The sequence below is a fragment of the Octopus bimaculoides genome, chromosome 1, assembly GCF_001194135.2.
Source record: "Octopus bimaculoides isolate UCB-OBI-ISO-001 chromosome 1, ASM119413v2, whole genome shotgun sequence".
In the NCBI taxonomy this organism is placed as follows: Eukaryota; Metazoa; Mollusca; class Cephalopoda; order Octopoda; family Octopodidae; genus Octopus; species Octopus bimaculoides.
In genome coordinates, this window is record NC_068981.1 from 120,042,228 (window position 1) to 120,062,211 (window position 19,984).

Below are 19,984 nucleotides of genomic sequence, written 5' to 3' on the forward strand. Positions count from 1 at the left end.
ATTATGATTTCTCCTGGCTTGGTGGATCTTCCTTTTCAAACACAGCATATTGCCAAAGGTCTCAGTCATTTGTCATTGCCTCCATGAGGCCTAGCGCTCGAAAGGTGTTGTAGAAACTTAATTCATATGCATATATGCATAGATTGCAAGATTTGGACCAGGTGGTGCATCATGTTCTTGAGTAAAACACTTCATTTCACTCTTTCTGCAATCACTTCAACAACTGATGTGTGGCATACTGTGCACCTGTTCAGGTAACATCAATTTGATGGAGAGCGTGAGCTAATGTACAGGACAAACACTTACTCACTATAAGCAAATCATCTATGCAGGTTAATCAGCAAGAAATTGCGTAATGCTCACCTGTTGTCTACAACAGGCAAGGTTACAATATGTGTGTGTGTATACACACACACACACACACACACAGATACATACCTTTTCACTACCAGCCAGATCCACCAGGTAAAGTTTACCGCTGAGTTTCTTTTGAGTTTCTACATTTTCTTGCTTTACATTAATCAAGAAAACACTGTGACTTCTCGAACTGTGTTCATTCATGTCTAGAAAAAACAGTTTTATTTTTTTTTATTAGGATATTCAATATCTAAATAATTTAAAATATATAAGATAATTAATATTTAATAACATCATTTAAAGCTTTCCAATTTAAATAATTAGTGTAGTATATTTAATAGACCATCAAATTCTTGAAATGTTATAATGAAATAATTTAATGCATATATACATACACCACAAAATACTTGCTCACTATAAATTGAATTCTAACATTTTCTTCAAACCATTCACACTTGTTGAAACAAATAAAGGTGAATCCATCAAAAGATCTTAATCATGTATATACAAAACAATAACAAGAATGTAAGCTACTACATCTAATATATGATGTTATAAGTCATCATATGTCAGATGGTAATGACAGAAGAATTATTATCCATTGAAAAGTCATCATTATTCTATTAATGCCCTCTCAAAAGTAAGTACACTTACTTGTCACAGCTACGTGTCTGTTGTTTTTGCCTTCATCTATGACCTCCATGACCTCTTCGGGGCTAGATACAAATCTCTCTGTTGCTCCCTTTAAAACAAAAGGGGCAGAAAAAAATAAATTTCAAAATTTAGAAGATACAATAAAAATATAAATTTCAATAAAATAGGTAAAATATTTAGATAAATGAGAATTTTGGCATAAACTTTCACATACCTTAACATATGGGACACGGTTTTTGTCTTCATGGACAGAAAGGTTAGTTTTAGTAACTGAAATGGAAAATGATAAGCTTTTGCTTTAGGTATGAAAATACAAACCATGGATGAAATCAAAGAAACTTATAAGAATTGGGTCACCCGTTTTAATGAATAAGATTTTTAATTAATTAATGATTTTAGTAAATACAAATTAAAATTTTATTGAAAAATAGAAGTTAAACTCATTTCTTTTATTAAAAACAATTTATGATAAACTAAAACCAATGGCTTAAGAAATTATCAAGAAAGAAAAAGAATCCATAATACACACACACACACACACAAGTACTATCACACAAATTTTACAATTTGATATTATGAAAGCAAAACAATAGTTGGAAATTCCCTAAATCCAAAAAGTCAAGGAACCATTCTCAGGATCTAACTACCAACAAAATATATATAAAATTTTCATTTAATATTTACCATCTAACAGATCTCTGATTTTGTCCAAATAAATTTCATAATATGAAATCTATAAATAATGAAAACAAAAAAAAAGAAAAAAAAAAAAATTAGACACATTATTCAAGAAACATTATTTCATAAGATTTAATATTGTAAATTTTATTATAAGTAAACAGGAAGAGTTCTCTCTTTTTAAATCATGTATTTTAATAAATATATGAAAGCTCTATAAAGGAAATTATAATTAATATTAATTTAAGATGAATTATTTTGCACAGTTCCTAATATATGAAAATAGTAAAAACAATATCTTTAATTAGCTAAGTTAGTTAATTGTATCCACTTTTGTCAAATAACTCAGCATGAGCTATTAGAATATAAACTCTTAGATATATATCATATTTTAATCATCTCTGAGCCTTTATATAAACATTGGAGAAAATTATTTAATAACAGTAACAAATTCTACTTGGCTTTAGTGAGTTCTATTAAAGTATTAGAAAGTCAGCAAGTCAAGCACACTGAAAGAGTAATGGTATGGCATGAAACGCCATAAAAATATCGATAGATTTTTCAACAAGTCTGAAATACATCAGCTTCTATCTTGCATGCTTAGAAAAGCATTCTTTGTATGTCAACATTTTTCTGATACAACAGACGTCAACTCACAATACAGGCCTAGTTTGAGACTGGACATTGATTAATAAGGAAAATGAATTAGATTAGTAGGAGAAATGAATCTTACCTTGATATGAAATTCCAAGTTCTCGTCCATCCCATAAATGTAATTGAAGATATCTTGCACAATACGTGGAATGATACCGTGCATTGAGGGTTTGTCAAGGACACCCTAAAAATTTCAAAGAAAGAACATAATAAATTGATAAAATTCAAAAGAAAGCCAAATTTGTTTAAACATATAAACCACTTTCTCAAACCTTTTTCACAGCTATTTTTAATAAGCCAACCTCAGTTGGCAGGATCTTTGTATTCAAATACTTAATTGAAATACTAGAAATAAAGTCTTTATAACAGAAATATCCAGTTGTCAAGTTATAAATTTAGAGGCCCCTGTACATATGGATTTAATGTGACTGTGAAATTAGGCCTCACGAAGGCCTTTTAAACAATTTACAATGAAGGTTGATCTAACTAGTTTCATTATTACTTGAAAGGTCATCAGGATCTGCTTCCTTCTTTCCAAACAACCAAGAATGTAAGTAAAGAGATAACTGTCTATTAAAATGCTAACATATGCAAGGTACAACTCATTGACACAACAAGATATGGTTGATGACTTCAAAAAAAATAATCTTCCAGTACTTATGTTCAGCAACTTTGGAGAGAAACTTGAGTGAATACTGATAAATAATTACATATTAAAATTGGTCAGATCAATCCTTATTCCAAGCTAAACAGTTCCTAATGGATTCTACAATCAATGAAGACTCGATACATATGGATGCAATTCATGTATCTATATTTGCAAAACTTTGCAAATTTGATTTCCAAATAGTTATTCTATACTGACAGAATAACTGAGAAAACATGTGCGAGGAGGAACAGAAGATGCAGTAGACAACATTAAATAGAAGTGTTGATGAATACTGAGTACCAATATCTTTTCTACTCTAGGTACAAGGCCCAAAATTTTTGGGGAAGGGGTCAGTCGATTAGATTGATCCCAGTACGCAACTGGTACTTAATTTATCAACCCCCAAAAGGATGAAAGGTAAAATCGACCTTGACAGAATTTGAACTCAGAACATAGACAGACGAAATACTGTTAAGCATTTCTCCTGACATGCTAACGTTTCTGCCAGCTCACCACCTTACTGAGTATCAATATCTATCTATCTTTTTATATGTGTGTGCATCAGTGTATCTCATTTTATTTCTGCTCTAGGAAAGTCACTTGAAACAAGCAGTTGTTGCTGTCACTCCTGACAGTAAGTCATCTGTTTGCTTTAAGCTTTTGAAAACATGTAAAATAAGAGATCCCTTATTTGAAAATCAGTTAACGGTTATAAGGGTGAGCAGTAAGAAGGGGATCCAGCTGTAAAACAATGCCTCAGTAATAGATACATCTAAACCATGCTAGCATGGAAAACAGAAATAGACCAAATGAATACAAAGGGTTTCTTTCAGTTTCCACTGGTTAGCCCAGGATTAGAGTAGGCACTTGCTGAAGGAGATGCACAATGGGATAATGAACTTCTTACCTACACAGCTATGATATAAGTAAAACACACACTAATTACTTGGATAAAAATATACTTTGTTTTCCAGTTGATGTGATGTGCATAAATATTTATCACTTCTATGAGCACGCAAACAACAAATGCAGGCAATGCAAATTAGACTAAAAATTGCAGCTGTAATAATGTTTTTCTTTCATTTAAATAGCTATTTGTAGTGGGGTCACTTTGTGGGAAGAGTAATGAAAACATACATGAACTATAACGAGTGGTCAACACATTCTGAAATACACACACACATATACCCACTCACCCAATATACACATACACACACGTCATATTCATTTAATATCCTTCTTTCATGCTGGCATGGGTTGGATAGCTTGACAGGATCCAATGCGATGGAAGATAGCAGTGAGCTCCAATATCTGTTTTGGCATGGTTTCTAATACTGGATAGCTTTCTTAATGGCAACCACTTTACAGAGTGTACTGGGTGCTTTTCTCACAACACCAGCACTAGTGAGGTCACCCACTAACTTGCATGACAAAGAAAAAGATCCCTTAAATGAGTGGGATTGTGGTAGAGGTGGAGGTAGCCTCAGGCCAAGAGTTTAGAGGCTTAAGTATGATAGTGGGACAAGCACAGGTGTCTTGCTGAAGAGAAGATATATGGCTACTCTGCATTATATAAGGGTGGGTGAGAGTAGCTGAAAAGAAGACAATGTAGTGGGGACAAGGTATCAGAGCATACTCTCAAGATACAAGAAGATGAGTGTATGAGAGAATAAGGACAAATAATCAGGAAGGTTGGTTGGATAGATGGCTAGAGATAGGTGTTTAGATGAATGTTAATGAATAGAACAAGGGTGGAGATGTGATCAGCAGTAAACATTAGTATAACGAGTGGGTGTGAAAAAATAAGAGTAACTCAGTAAGGAGGAGGTGGTAAATGGCAATAAAAGAAAGGAAGAGAGCAACAGTACAATAAACCTGTAGATATATCCGAAAATATGAAGATGATGTGAAAAGTGGGAGAGGGGACAGAGAGAGAGAGATATACTGAGATAGACATCAGAAATACATAGGGGTGGTTATAGTGAGGATGAAGGAAGTGCCATTGATGTTAACTATGATAGGGTGATTGCAGATAAGAGGTGTTAAAGATAAGGCATGGCAGCCCTGAGATGTATCTGTGAGAGAGAGAGAGAGAGGGGGGGGGGAGAAAGGGAAAGAGAGAGCAATTACTAGAGGCACAGAAAAGGTTGAATAAAGTGGGAATTGATGACACTGAGAATGCGAGATGGATTACAAAAGGAAGTGGTTCCAAGGAGAAAGAGAGGTTACTGGTAGTACAAAGAGATATGAGCTATGTGCATATTCTGCCTTCATATAATTACAACAGCTGAATAGTGCTATAGTTAGAGGAGCAGGGGATAGGTGTTAGAAGATGAGGACAGAAGGGGTACAAGGGTAGGGCCATACAAATGCAGTCTTAATCATTTGCACACTACACCCGATACCTCTTATGCCCAACTTTTCTCTGAAGTTTGTACTTTGCCATATATACAGAGACATTGCATATCCAAAGTATACTGGCTTCATTCTTTTCTAGTCTTTGCATACTTTCTGCATTCGGAGTCAACACCTCACACACCATGCAGCATTGCTGTTTATGCATAAGTATCATACAATCTGGCCTTCACCCTGAGAGGAAAACCTTTTGTTACCAACAGAAGTAAGAGCTTTCTGAATGTTCACCATCTTACTCTTGTTCTTGCAACTGTATTTTCAGAACATCCTCCTCCATTGCTAATTAGGTCACTTAAACAAAAACTATCTACAACCTCTAGAGAACCTCCTGTACATTTGAGAAAATTTATGTACATAGTATTTATTACTACTGCACATCTGATCTGTTGCATACAAAATTTACTTTCTCTTGTTAACCTTCCTATGATCCCACTGCACTAGCTTGCGCTGAGTACAATTGTATGGAATTTCTACATACGTCTTTCCTACATATTAAGTAGGGCCACACTTCTACACTCAGAACTTTTTTCTTATTCTACTATAGATTCTAATAACACTCGGCAAAATATGATACACATAGCTGTGAAGACCAAAGTGAAAGGAGCCTAAATACATATTTACATATGTTTATTACATAGATAGATAGATAGATAGATAGATAGCCATACAAACACATGTATGTGTGCATGTCTATCATCATTTAATGTCCGTTTTCCATGCTGGTATGATGTACTGGGCAGTTTGATAAGAGCTGGCAAGTCAGAAGACTACACTAAGTGTTGTCTACTTTGGTATGGTTTTTTTTACAGCTGGATGCCAAAATAATAGTAAGAGTGTGTGTAACTGCTGGAGTGAGTGGAGTATCCAATGGTTTTGGCATAGTCTTGAGAGTAAAGATGACAAGAAGGAAATCAATGAAAGACAGCAAAGTTGTACACCTTCCATGTCTGAGAAGCTGACTGCACCTGATAGGGACTACAAGACTATTTGAGCATATATATGTAGGGAGTAGAAGAAAAGAGAAATGAAAGAAGGGAGAGAGAGGTGGGCAAATGTGTGGTGGTGGGAAAAATTGAGGTGAAAGTGAAGCTAAAGGATGAAAATAGGAATACTTAAGAGAAGGTGTAAGTGCAGAAAGAAAAGTGTGCATTTAAATCCATCAGTAGTCCAATTCCAAGTTTGAATATGAAACTGCGTCATCTGCTTCCTTAGATACTTTTTTAGATAACTATATCTATCAATATACTGTATATAATATACATATACACACACAAATATATAATTATACACACACGCATCTTCATCATTGTTTAACATCCGCTTTCCATGCTGGCATGAGTTGGACGGTTTAAGTGAGGACTGGCAAGCCAGGAGGCTGCACCAGGCTCCAATCTGATCTGGCAAGGTTTCTACAGCTGGATGCCCTACCTAATCCCAACCACTTTGAGAGTGTAGTAGGTGCGCTTTACATGCCACCAGCACGGGTGCCAGTCAGGCAGCACTGGCATCAGCCATGACTATGATTTCACTTGGCTTGCCAGATCTTGAGCACAGCATATCTCCAAAGGTCTCAGTTGCTTGTCATTGCCTCTGTAAGGCCCAACATTCGAAGGTCGTGCTTCACCACCTGATCCCAGGTCTTCCTCTTCCACTGGTTCCCTCCAGCTGTCATCATCCATACACACCACATGACCATACCATACCAGTGCAGTCGTCTGTGTTTCACACCACATCTGATGCTTATGTCCAACTTTTCTTTCAGTTGTGCATGCACACTGACATTACACATCCAGCAGAGCATACTAGCTTCATTTCTTTGAAGCCTACGCATGTCCTCAGCAGTCAAAGCCCATGTTTCACTGCCATGTAAGTAAGGCTGTTCACACACATGCATCATACAGTCTACCTTTAACTCTGAGCGAGAGGCCCTTTGTTACCAGCAGAGGTAGGAGCTGAACTTTACCCAGGCTATTCTTATTCTAGCAGCTATGCTCTCAGGGCATCCACCCCTGCTACTGATTTGGTCACCTAGGTAATGAAAGCTATCAACTACTAGTTTTACCCCATGATATGTGATGGAATCTGTATTCTGTATATCTTTGGTGTTTATTGTCCCTGTGCATCTGCTGCACAAAAACTATCTTCCCAGTTAACTTTCCTTTGATATTGCTGCACCTCATATGTGTCCAAAGCTTACACCGAGTACATCTTATGGAGTTTCTACCTACGCCTTTTCTACAGACTGAGCAGGGCTGTCTACCTGAAGGGATTTATGATTTGTCTGCCTTCCTACTTTGGTTTTTGCTAGGTTAACTCTAAGGCCCTTCGATTCTAGACTTTGCTTCCACACCTGAAACTTCTTCTCTAGTTCTGGTAGTGACTTAGCTATAAGAGCAAGGTCATCAGCAGCCTGTCTTGAATTCCTCTGTTATTGCCTGGAGGACTATGATAAATTTGTATGTGTGTATACACACACACACAGCAATGGCTGTGTAAATGTAAGTATGGTTGTGTGGTTAAAAAGTTAACTTCCCAAACATGTGATTTTGGGTTCAGTTCCACCAAGCAGCACTTTGGGAAAGTCTACAAAAGTTACAAGTTTGCCACAACTGTAATGCCTTTGACTATAAGTTCGTCTGATTATGATGAACCTAGACCTGAAGAACAAAAGTTGAACTTAACTTTTCAAATCTCTCTCTCTCTCATTGATGTTATCAAGTGCAACTGCAAAATGAATTTATGATCAAACTGAAGATACTGCAAGTTTTGAAGTAGTTGTCTATACATATTCTCTTTCTCACTGACTTTAAAATGAATGATTCATCTTGCATCTGCTGGGCAGTAAATCTGCACAATAGTACCTAATTTTCTATTTCTACCTCAGACAACTATGCTGGAGATTTTGATGCCAAAGTTTCAACCATGTTCTTGTGTTGGAATGTATTTGTGAACTCAATATTAGTAGTAGTTTTAATAATTATCTGTTTATGAAAATGTATATAATTTTAGCATAAATATGATACCATATAAAGTTATTATACCTTCATGGCATAATATAAAGTTATACCTTCATGGCAGAATAAAGATATACTTTCCTATCAATATTGACATCATTCTCAAGTTTACTAGAAAGATAGTTGTAAGTGCCCTTTTAATATGCAGACTTTTGTTGCAGTAGGCCTTTGTCACAGCAAAGGCTTGACAGTATGTATTCATAATTTTTGAAAGTCTTTCATCAGTTTGTGCTACAAAAACATGAAAAGTTATATTGTAAAAGTATCCAGTATATTATAGTTCTGTAGGGTTTCTTGCATTATCTTAATAATATGGGTATTTCTATAAAGAACTATTTTTTATAACGCTTCGCTTTAAAAGCTACTAGACAAAGTATCGTTTTCAGGTTCATGTCTTCTGTTTTTCTTTTTCTTCCATACCTACTTTCACACCTGTAATTATGAAGACCATTGGAACTGTGTTTGCATCTTCTTATTTTAACAAATTTCAATTATAATATTTTACGTAAAAATATGAATAGATACAATAGATACCAAAGCAATAAAAAAACATTTTTGTTAATTCCAATACAACTTACCTCCATCGTGTGAGTTTTTCCACTTGATGTTTGTCCATATGCAAAAATTGTTCCGTTGTAGCCACTAAGGACATCTTAAAGAGAAACAAAAGAATAAATCAAATAAATGAAAAATATTTTATTACATAGATCATTTCTCACTTACATAAAATAACATTTTCAACAATATATGAAGAAAAAACAGAAAACTTCTAAAGCCAAGTCATTATTCTCTAATAGCTTAACCATTCCAACTTCATTGCAATGAAAGCTAAAAATATTTGAAGCATATCTTCTGAATAGCAAACAGTAGCTAAATTATCTGGCTAAATGTCAAAGTAGAGCTACAATTTCAGCATACCACCAACCTATATTTAACAAGCATTTAACAAATTTTTAGCTTTAATTTTCCCTTTCTGAGAAGATGAAGGTTTATTCAAAGATAATTCATGTAATTAAGCACATGATATATACTAATGGTAAGGTCATATTTTACACAGGAGAAAATAAGTTGAATGATAAAGGCTTTGACAGTTTATGTAGTTAATGTCTTCTGCTTGTTAATTTTATATCATTTGTTTTTTCTTTTATTGATAAACACTAGATTAGCTTGCAAAATTCAACATTAGCATGAATTCCTATAACAGCACTTCACTGTTGTAGGACCATACTAATTGTCAAACAACTCTCCAAGAATTGCATAAACATAACACCTATATGTAGCTGAATATATTAAGCTAATAGACTAAGGTGTCTTATGCAATGCACAATATTATCTAATAAGGAAATGGTTTTGGAAAATGAATATTTACAACAAAATAGTGAACAAGAAACTAAGATAGTGATAACTCATAACTAACCTAACTGTTAAGAGTTTACTGCCAGTGTGTTCAGGGTTATTTGTTCTGAACTGGAAATAATTAGGATGGACACAGATACACTCATGTATATGTGTACACACACACACAAAAGCGCACACACACACACACACACACAAAAGTCAACAACCGGAGTCATGACTAATGTTCATGATTTAAAATAACTGTTCCTTAAGTAGCTATCTAAGAATATAAATTAAGGAACTGTAGGAAAATGGAAACCAATGACAACCTTCTAATGAAGATTATATTCAACATTTGCACACAGATGAATGAATAAATTTACAGTTACTATAACATTATAGAAATAAACAAGTTCCACCACTAGGGATTTGCAAAAGAACTAATACTGTTGCTTTTAATTGAAGTCTTTCTTCTAGACATATCATCTAATGTGTACTTTTGTAAAACAAAAGGATGTAATTTATGGAAGATTTGACTGCTATTTTAAGCACACAAAGAGGTGAAACTCAGAACGACTAACTTAACCTGTGTATTTTATCCCACCCACAGGTCCATTAGTTCTCAAGTACTATTTTTCCTCCTCATTAATGACCTTATTAATCATCATTAAAACTATACTCTCTTAATTATAATGTTGCTCAAGAATGACCCAGCATTCAACATGACAACAAAGCTAAAAATTATGTAAGAAAACTCACTCTTCTAATTTGGGAGAAGCTGTCTACTTAAGATACAATATATTATTACTTTTCACTCGCATTTCCAACAAGCACCACTCCCATATACTCCAAATGGTAATAATTATTATTATTATTATTATTATTATTACTTTACAGAACTTGAAAATATGCCATTGAACAACGATGTTGCTTATCAAATGAGCTAGGTGTATTAATGATGGCATGAGCCTACTCCACCCAATTCAAACAGTGATTTATGCAATAGTTTTAATATAGAAGGAAATATATAACATATAACAAACAATGCCAACAAAGTATAATGTGTGTGTGTGTGTGTGTGTGTGTGTGTGTGTGTGTGTCTGAGTGGTTGGCGTTAGGAAGGGCATCCAGCTGTAGAAACTCTGCCGAATTTAGATTGGGGCCTGGTGTTGCCATCCGGTTTCACCAGTCCTCAGTCAAGTCGTCCAACCCATGCTAGCATGGAAAGCAGACATTAAACGATGATGATGATGATGATGATATTATACAAAATTAGAATGATTGTAATCAGTCACACAGAATAAAGTATGACAAACTCATTAGTCACAAATAAAATTTCTAAAGTTTTCCAAACTTTTCAGTACAACAGACAATACATATTGAATGGAGTAAAACAAAAATATTTTAAATGTGTATATATTCGTGTTTTGTTACTATAAATGTAAAGTATATTAATTTTTTTTCTTTGCAGAAAGCACATCAAAGCACTGTTGTCAATATGGTGACAATGTACTTTCAAAAAATGTAGGCTGATTAAGACATTTGTGAAACTCAGCAGCTGAAACAGCAATCTAATTAGAATCCTGAAGATTAGAAAAACTAATTAACAATATCAAGCTAGTCACATTATATATTCCACCAATATTTACTGCTTTAGATCAGGATATATCTCAGTTGCAATATAGCATTTCAGCTTCAAAAACTTTTTTTTTTTTATCATACGAGGTCTAATTGAAATTAAAGCAAATACTGGAGAGAAATCAACTGTGCTATTGCTTAGAATGTGATATAAATGAATCCATAGCCCCAAATATCAATGGTACAACTGTGCAAATAACAACAGATCAAGACAATATATACCACGAGGAATTTTTATGAAAAGAAAATGTGATATTACAGAATATGTCATACATGTCACAATATATAGCTAGCTTTTGAATATAAAAGGTTGAGAATATCATGGGAGAATTTAAGAAGGCAATTGTCAATGTTACTACATTTCTTAATCACATGTAAACCTGCTTTGTTTTCTTTTTATAACAATGATTTCACAAATAGTAAATTGGTTCTCATTGTTACAAAAACAAACACATCATTGATACAGATGACAGAAAGGTATGGCCAACACTTCTGCAGAGTGATAGCATAACATATAAAATTAAAATTTTTTTAAATTAAAAAACCCCAGAGTCTAGTCTACATGAGCAGCAAAAACAATATTTGTCATACACAAAATACACCATACCAAAGCCGAATACATTTATATTTAACATGTTCATGTACACTCAGATATAGTAATAACCTTTGCAATGGTAACTATCTCAAAACAAAAGTTAGTGTCTTTAATTCTAGCTTAACAGAGCTTTGCACACACCAGCAAATTTATTATTTGCTGTTTACCTGTAAGAACAGCAGTTCTTGGTGGGCTATGAAAGACAGATTCAGTACCTATAGCTGATGAAGTGTAATAATGCAGAATAACATCATTCATAGTTCACCTCATTATGTTTTCGTACTGTCTATAAGAAGAATTTTTCTTGAGGGTGTTACCACAGTGAAGGTCTTTCTATGATCCTGTGTACATGAATGTGTTAAATATAGGTGTACACAGCTTTGTTTTCATCATCACTGCTTAGTGTGCCTTAAATTAATACATCATCTCACTAAATATATTTAAAAACATTATAGTAACTTCTTAAAAAAAATAAACTTCAACATGTAGACTGTTCACCAGACAGCACATAAACCTGACATCATTCTTACACCACAAAAATGGCAATAGTATATTAATAATCACATTCATAGCTGCACAACTAGAATAGGCAATCAAAGACATTAACAAATTACTTATCTATGTAGATAGTCACATTCCAGAAAATGTAACTACTAGTGCCTGTAAATACTAGAGTATTTTCACAAAACACTTATTAACCTTGAATATTTGTAAGCATTTTTCCCAAGAACACCCAATCACTTTTTTATGGAAAAAGAATTCTCTCGATGTATTTCACATCATGCATAATAATGACAATGATATATAATTTAGGCCAAAGACCATTAATTTTGAAGAGAGGAGATTTAGTCAATTACATCAACTGCAATACTTTACTAGAACTTTATTTTATGAGCCATGATAAGATGAAGATGAACCCAGTGAAATTTGAACTCAGAACATAAAGAATCGGAAGCAATGCACTAAGTATTTTATCTGATGTGATAGTGGTTCTACCACCCTTAATTGTTTCAGAAACTCAGAATATAAAGAACTGGAAGAAGTGCTGCTAAGCATTTTATCCAATGCACTAATGATTGTGGTAAAAGGCCAGCGATTTTGAAGGGAGGGTACTAGTCGATACTATTGACCCCAGTTTTGACTGGTACTTTGTTTTATCAACCTCAAAGGAATGAAAGGCAAAGTTAGTTTTGACAGGATTTTAATTTGGAAACAATTCACCTAAAATCTTGAACTATTAAAATCCTTGTAACTAGGTTTCAGTGACTACAACTACCAAACTAGCTGACAATAGAAATCAAGTTAACACTCTAAAATTCAATCTGCCCCAACTACTAAAAATCAGAATCTAAGAAAAATACTAAAAAGATCTACAACATTTGACATAAATCCAACAACAAAACTATAATGATTTCTATTAGCTGTCTTTCAGCAGAGAATAACTGCCAAAAATGTTTCTTATAAAACTTGGTATATCTATCAATTTATTGAAAATCCAACAATTAGCAGTGATGGTCTGGATAAAATCATAACCATTAAGTAAACAAGTACTAACATATAATATTGTTCATACTTATCAAAATGATCGACCTTTAATGTGTGCCTCATGTGTTCAACTTGGGGGCTTGCAACAGTTAGTGTAGAACTTGACAAAAACTAACTAGGTTCTTTGATTAAAGCATTATCATAGTCTACAAATGTACATCTGAACTTTAAATGTTAAGTAAAAGGATTGCATGATAATCTATAATGAAAGAATATAACCACATAATGCAGAATCCAGTCACCATCATCAACAATATATAATATATTTGACAAAGCAATATTCGATTGTGAATAATAGAATATTCATAATATATTTGTAAAGCTAAAATATATTATGTCAGTCATGCAATCTATTAAACTACATATCTAATGAAATACTATAGGCATTAGCTTAACAAAATTTATATTGGTATAAATAGTAATTTTAAAAAAAATTTTGATATTATACCAGAAAGAAGAAAAAATTGATTTTATCCTGTGATGCAGAGAAGCAGTTAAAAGAAGGCCTTAGAGTAAAAATGTGGCACAAGTGAAAACCAAAGATCCATTCCTAACTCACATAAACCCATATAGTTGGAGGAGAGTATAGTCAATTTCATTAACCCCAAGAGTTTATTAGGACTTCAAAAAGATGAAAATGGATTGTAACTAAATACTACAAGGCATTTCGTCATAGTCATTATAATTTCTGATTCTACTACTCACAGCCATTTTCATAATATTTTTTTACTAAGAAAAGTAATGTAATAGTAGTTGTTATAATGTGAAAAAAAAAATCCATTTTGTTCTTAATATCTTCAGATAAAAAGAAATAAACAAGTAGAAAATAAAGCTATATATTGAAATGCAACAGGATTATCAACTTGATAATAGCAATGAAAAGCTTATGCTAAAATACTAGTGTTTGTATAGCAAACAGTGATTCATCTGTTAGGTTGTGTAGTACGCTAGATGAGTCACAAGGGTTTCAGTAAGAAACAAGCAGTAATCATAGAGAATGGTAGACAACAGCAGCAAATAAAAAGGATTTAGATATTGCCAATTTTATCAAACAATTTCAAAACATGTCGTCTACTACTACTACAGATGCTTCTAGTAATAACAACTACAAAAATATAATCAATAAATAACATGAACAGAGTACAATAAAGGAGGTGCTAAACAAGTAGGAAACAAATTGCAAAGGAAGCAATCATGACAGAAGCAAAAAATTTTAATAACTTTTTATTTTGGTAGTATTCATGAACTATTTCTATCATTGATAAAAATGATTATTTTAGAAACTGATTTTTCTATAGAAACATCTCATTTGAATACCTTGTGTTAAATCATTAATTCTACAATCCAGCACACACACCCAATTGCATAGAGAGCAATGGAAAATTATTCTATTTTTATTATTTATCATTAATATAAAAATGGAGAATTGACAGAAACAATAGAGCAAAAATGCCTTGCTGTCAAATCAAACTGAGGTTGACTATGAGGTTGATAAAAGAAAGTACTCAACGATAGAAGTAGATTTAATCAATTATCCACCACACCAAACTTTTAGCCTTATTACAAACAATTATCTACATTACAAACAAATATGAGGATAAAAAAAAATTGAGGTGGATGGAAGGTTGGGCTAATAAAATAAAATATCTTGTGGTATTTAATTAAACTCTGAGTTCAAATCCTATCATTGCCTTTCATCCTTCTGGGGTTGATAAAAATTGGTACTATTTAGTCAATAACAATATTTCGGAAAGTTTGTAATTCCATTTTTGGAGATGATCTTTTTGGGATATGACCATACTGTTTCTTGAAGGTGGGGACTTGATGGTAGCTAGATTTTTCAAAACAGAGCTAGCTAATACTAGACATGATTATTTTTTTTTAACATATGACATTATTTTCAGCCGTCTAAATCTTGTTAAAGTATTTTCTAGAAGTGCTTGGTACTGAGGTACTAGTCTTGCTCATGTATATAAGAGTGATTGGCAACGCAAAACCACTTCTGCTACTATTAATGTCTTTATGATTCCTACACTAGCTCAATCTTTCACCAACTTTTTATTATTTCACATTTTCCCAATAATACAAGTCTGTGGCCTATTTGAACCTCTTTCATTTCCATTAGACTTCTAATATCAAAAACATCACTACACTTTTTTGATTCTTTCAGATCAAACTTACTCTCAATCAAACTGCCCCAAATCCATACACTTAATTCCATTTAATTTGGCAAATGACACTACTCAATCATTTGAGACTAACTCTTAGTCACAACTATAGCTTCCACATTGTGACTAACATTAGTAATAAAGTGGCAAAAATGGTAGACCACACACTAACATCCTGTAATATATCTTGAGTTAAAATTCCAACATTTTTGGGGAATTTTTTTTTTTTTTTTTGTAGAAGACAACTGCTGGAAATTATACTTCTTCCTGACAAATGTTTGGTTTTGTGATAAGGTAACAAATCAATAATATGAATAAATGTCCCAATACATGGTATACCTCTGCCAAGGCTGACCATGACCATTGCCTCTTGCATTATTGATGAAATAGCATCAAATATGACTGGTGTTTGCTAAGGTGAGAGTAGCAGGCTCTATTATAACAGTCATAGGTGTGGCTGGTTACTAAGCACTTAATTCAGAGTGGATTTCCATCGAGATCTTCATTCTTTAAACAGTTTCTGAAGCTGCTGTTGTTGTCAGCAGTCTTCCAGCACTCATAATGATATATAGCTCCCCATGATTGTAAGAGTTACCATATAACTATGATCCATAAATGATATATAAAGTATGTGTATATGAGTATAATGTGGGAAATAAACAAAAAAGTATGATGTTTTTAGACAAATGTTTTAATGGATGTCTACAAGTAGTTATATTTTTTTCCATTCTTTTAACTCAAATCTCTATAAAAATCTATATACAAAAATATACACACACAAATATATAGTAAAGATGCATGGCCTAATTTTTAATATGATCAGTTCGCAATCACAATGTTGTGGTCCCATTCCTGGATTAGGCAGCAAATTGTATCCTTAAGCAAATCACTTCATTTCACATTGGTTGCCCCAGTCTACTCAGCTAAAAAGGAGTTCCAACTGTCCTGGTACAGCTCTTTTTCTTCATTAATCAAAATATAATTTGTTCTCCAATTTTCTGATAGATTTAACTGTTTTATTACACTCATCAGCATATATTGGAGGAATATTGTTCTTAATGAACTGTGTCAAGGCAGAAAGGACAACTTTGGGAGTCTAGCACAACCTAACTACATCATCATCTATTATTATTTCAAATCCTACATCATTTGCCAGTGACACACTACCTTACATAAGTTGATGTTGACTTTCAGCCCACTTAATACCTCTGAAACTATATGGAATAAGAGATCTCTTGCTTGAAAAACAGATAAGGATTAGCATTAGGAAAGGCATTCAGCTGTAAATATTATGTTAATAACATATTTGTCTGACCTATACAAGAGGACATATAAACAAATGACAAGACACACAAACATATATATACGCATATACAACTCTATTGAACATTAGACAATGCTTATTTTGCACATACAAGTAGTCAAATGTAAGTAATGTTAAATTATTTAATGATAAGTACATAACTTATCCAAGGAAAGTATGGAAGTGGTTATGAATAAAGTCATAGCTTTAATTTTGTACTTTATTTTTTGACTATTGTCAACCACTCAACCCTGCAGTGTATTGTTATACATATTTTTAGTAGAGTTGGAAAAAAAAAACACGAAATAAAAATGTCCATACTGAAAAACAGTCCGTAAATTAAAAAGAACATTCCTCCCATCCCATAAGCTCTTTTGTTTGTTAAGATGTTACAAATGCATAAAGTAAAACAAGTTTTCCAACTTGCTATGTTTATTTTAAGTTTATCAAGAATATGTGAATTACTTAATGAGAGCCAAGAGAATATGTTGTCTGGTATCAGTAAAAGGTCACTCCCACTCAAAAACCCTTAATTATACAGAAGTAATGTGAGAAGTATCAGTCTGCTCAATTTTTCTGATACCAACATGTCTCAGATTGCTTCTATTTCTATGATGCAAAACTGCTTGTTTTATAGCATTTATATTTATATTAAAACCTTCCATCATAATTTCAGGTAACAACTTTTTGTCAACTCATGTTCCAATCATCAGTTTAATACTGAAAAGTTTAAAAATCATTTGGAACACAGACAATGTATTATTCCACTAGAAATATGGTAACGAAAGGGCTAACACAGCTGTTGCTATGATTTAATTTCTTGTTTATGACTGGGAGAGCTTTAATCATTAGCAGAGAGGTTCATATGAACCAGAATGTCACAGGAGAGAAGTGCATTCATGACAACAAGGCATGGTGATAGTAAATAAAAAAAAATAAAAAATAAAAAAATGAAGTATTACTTTAAAAGGTTGTTAAGTGAGGAACATAAGTGGAACAAAAATAAAAACTACTTCAAGTGAAACTATCAGAAACACCAATTATAAATATTTGTTCAAGAATTGAACATGACCACTAGGTAATCTGCAAATCCACCAGGATTTTTGTAGAAATGCATTGAAAAACTATAGAGACATTATATATTTAGAAAAAGTTGCCAAAGGCAAAAGAGTCAACATGACAAGGAACGAAGTAGTAATTAATAATATAAAATCCCAAAATTGCTTTGCTTGATATGTAGGAAGGGAGCAGGTGTAAATTTAATACTATGCGATCAGTTCAAGTTAATGGATTCCCCACAAACTAATCCAGAGGTGTTAGAATGTAAAAGTAATTAGCAACAAGAATAGTCACAAAATGAAATCTATAAACTGCCTATATGGCTTGCTATATAGTTTCTATTAAGTGACTTCATAAAAGCCAAAGGAAGTTATGACAAAAATATAATAGCAAGAAAAAGAAAATTGTTGAAATTCAGTTTCACCACCAGTAGTAACCAAACATCTCTCTCTCTCTCTCTCTCTCTCTCTCCTTATGTAAAGAGCAGTTGTATGATGAATGTACAGGAAGAAAAAAAATTCCACTGCATTGATAACATTGCCTATACAACTGATTAACTCATTTCTCTTCAGCTTCTGAACCACATGTTTCATTAGAATAGCATTCTCAAACATTTTTCTTTCTTTCTTTCTTTTTTTTTGTCAAAGATTATTTAAAAAGAAACAGCATTTCTCACTAACTGATAAATTTAATATCAAATAGGAATTTTGTAAATTTATCAGCTGAAACTACATCTTGGACAATATTTTGTCTCATTCTGATAAAGATCCGATAATTCAACTTGCATAAAGAACAAGTAATGCTTGAACTCAGGACCTTAACATCAACACTTTGTTAACTAAGCAAGGGTGCATTGAAAAAATGAAGACATTATTTTAAAAGTGGATACATTTAAAAGATTATTCTACTTACCAGCAACAATGGGTTGAGCACCAACATTGTACACATATTCTTGTGATACATTAGGCTTCAAAACCTTGTCAAATACAAATACTTTCCCCTACAAAAGAAGAAAAATACAAAAAATTAGTTTCCAAGGAATAACTTTATTTCACACAGTTTTAAATACAAATGGACTGTCATGACTGAATTCATTTAGTTTTTAGTTAAAGGTATTACAAATCATATCATATGAATATTAGAGGATTACAATCTCAAAACAACTCAAAAGAATTTAAATAATATTCACCAATAGCCAAATTAATTCTGTCTTCTTTAAAGTCAGTAATCTAACAAACTTAGTGCTAACAAGGATAATAAATACCACTCTAGAGCTTATGAAGTTAAGTTACTCATGATAGGGCTCTTTAACCCTTTAGCAATATCCAGCCCAAATATTCTACCTGTTTTATGTTCAAACTGATTGATTTGGCCTCTACAGCCTTATTTTAAAAATATACAATCACATGAAAATCTCAAAGCTATTTGACAGAGTAATATGAATGAATGCTAAAGGGTTAGAATACACAAACACAGTAACAGCAGTCATTTAAAAAAAACCTTTGCTGTTCTCTCATTTGTTATGTTCAGTAAACATGAAGTACAAAATTAAGAATAGGTGGCACAATGTAGTTCCAAGTTCAGATCCAGCATGGTCATCATCTCAATGAAAATAAATGGCAATAATCTGTTGTATGAAAAGAAGTACACATGCTCCCTTTTCTACATATCACTTTTAATGGGAGAAACTTCAAATTATGCCAAACTATGGAGACCAAATTTGCCTTCTTTAACTACCATTAAAACAAATTTTGTGATTATAAATTTAATATCTGCATATCAATTTCCACACACACATTTTTACTCATTCTTTTCTTTCTTCCTCTGTTCAGGTTTAAATCCATTTTCTGATGGTTACAAACCAATTTTTACATAGAGTAGCAATTGTACTATAAAAAAAAATATATAAATAAAATA

General features: G+C 32.8%; 1 protein-coding gene across 2 annotated transcripts in view; it reads right to left on the minus strand.

Annotated features, from left to right (window-relative positions):
- The window catches only part of LOC106867530 (kinesin heavy chain), a 65,586-nt gene that overhangs the window by 16,667 nt on the left and 28,935 nt on the right, over positions 1-19,984 (minus strand). For both annotated transcript variants that reach the window (XM_014912425.2, XM_014912426.2), the window contains exons 2-8: positions 18,980-19,067; positions 9,000-9,073; positions 2,423-2,527; positions 1,696-1,744; positions 1,226-1,281; positions 1,012-1,099; positions 439-563 (exon numbers count right to left, since the gene is read on the minus strand). In XM_014912425.2, the coding sequence (XP_014767911.1) occupies positions 439-563; positions 1,012-1,099; positions 1,226-1,281; positions 1,696-1,744; positions 2,423-2,527; positions 9,000-9,073; positions 18,980-19,067 (585 nt within the window). The remainder of the gene's footprint in view (positions 1-438; positions 564-1,011; positions 1,100-1,225; positions 1,282-1,695; positions 1,745-2,422; positions 2,528-8,999; positions 9,074-18,979; positions 19,068-19,984) is intronic.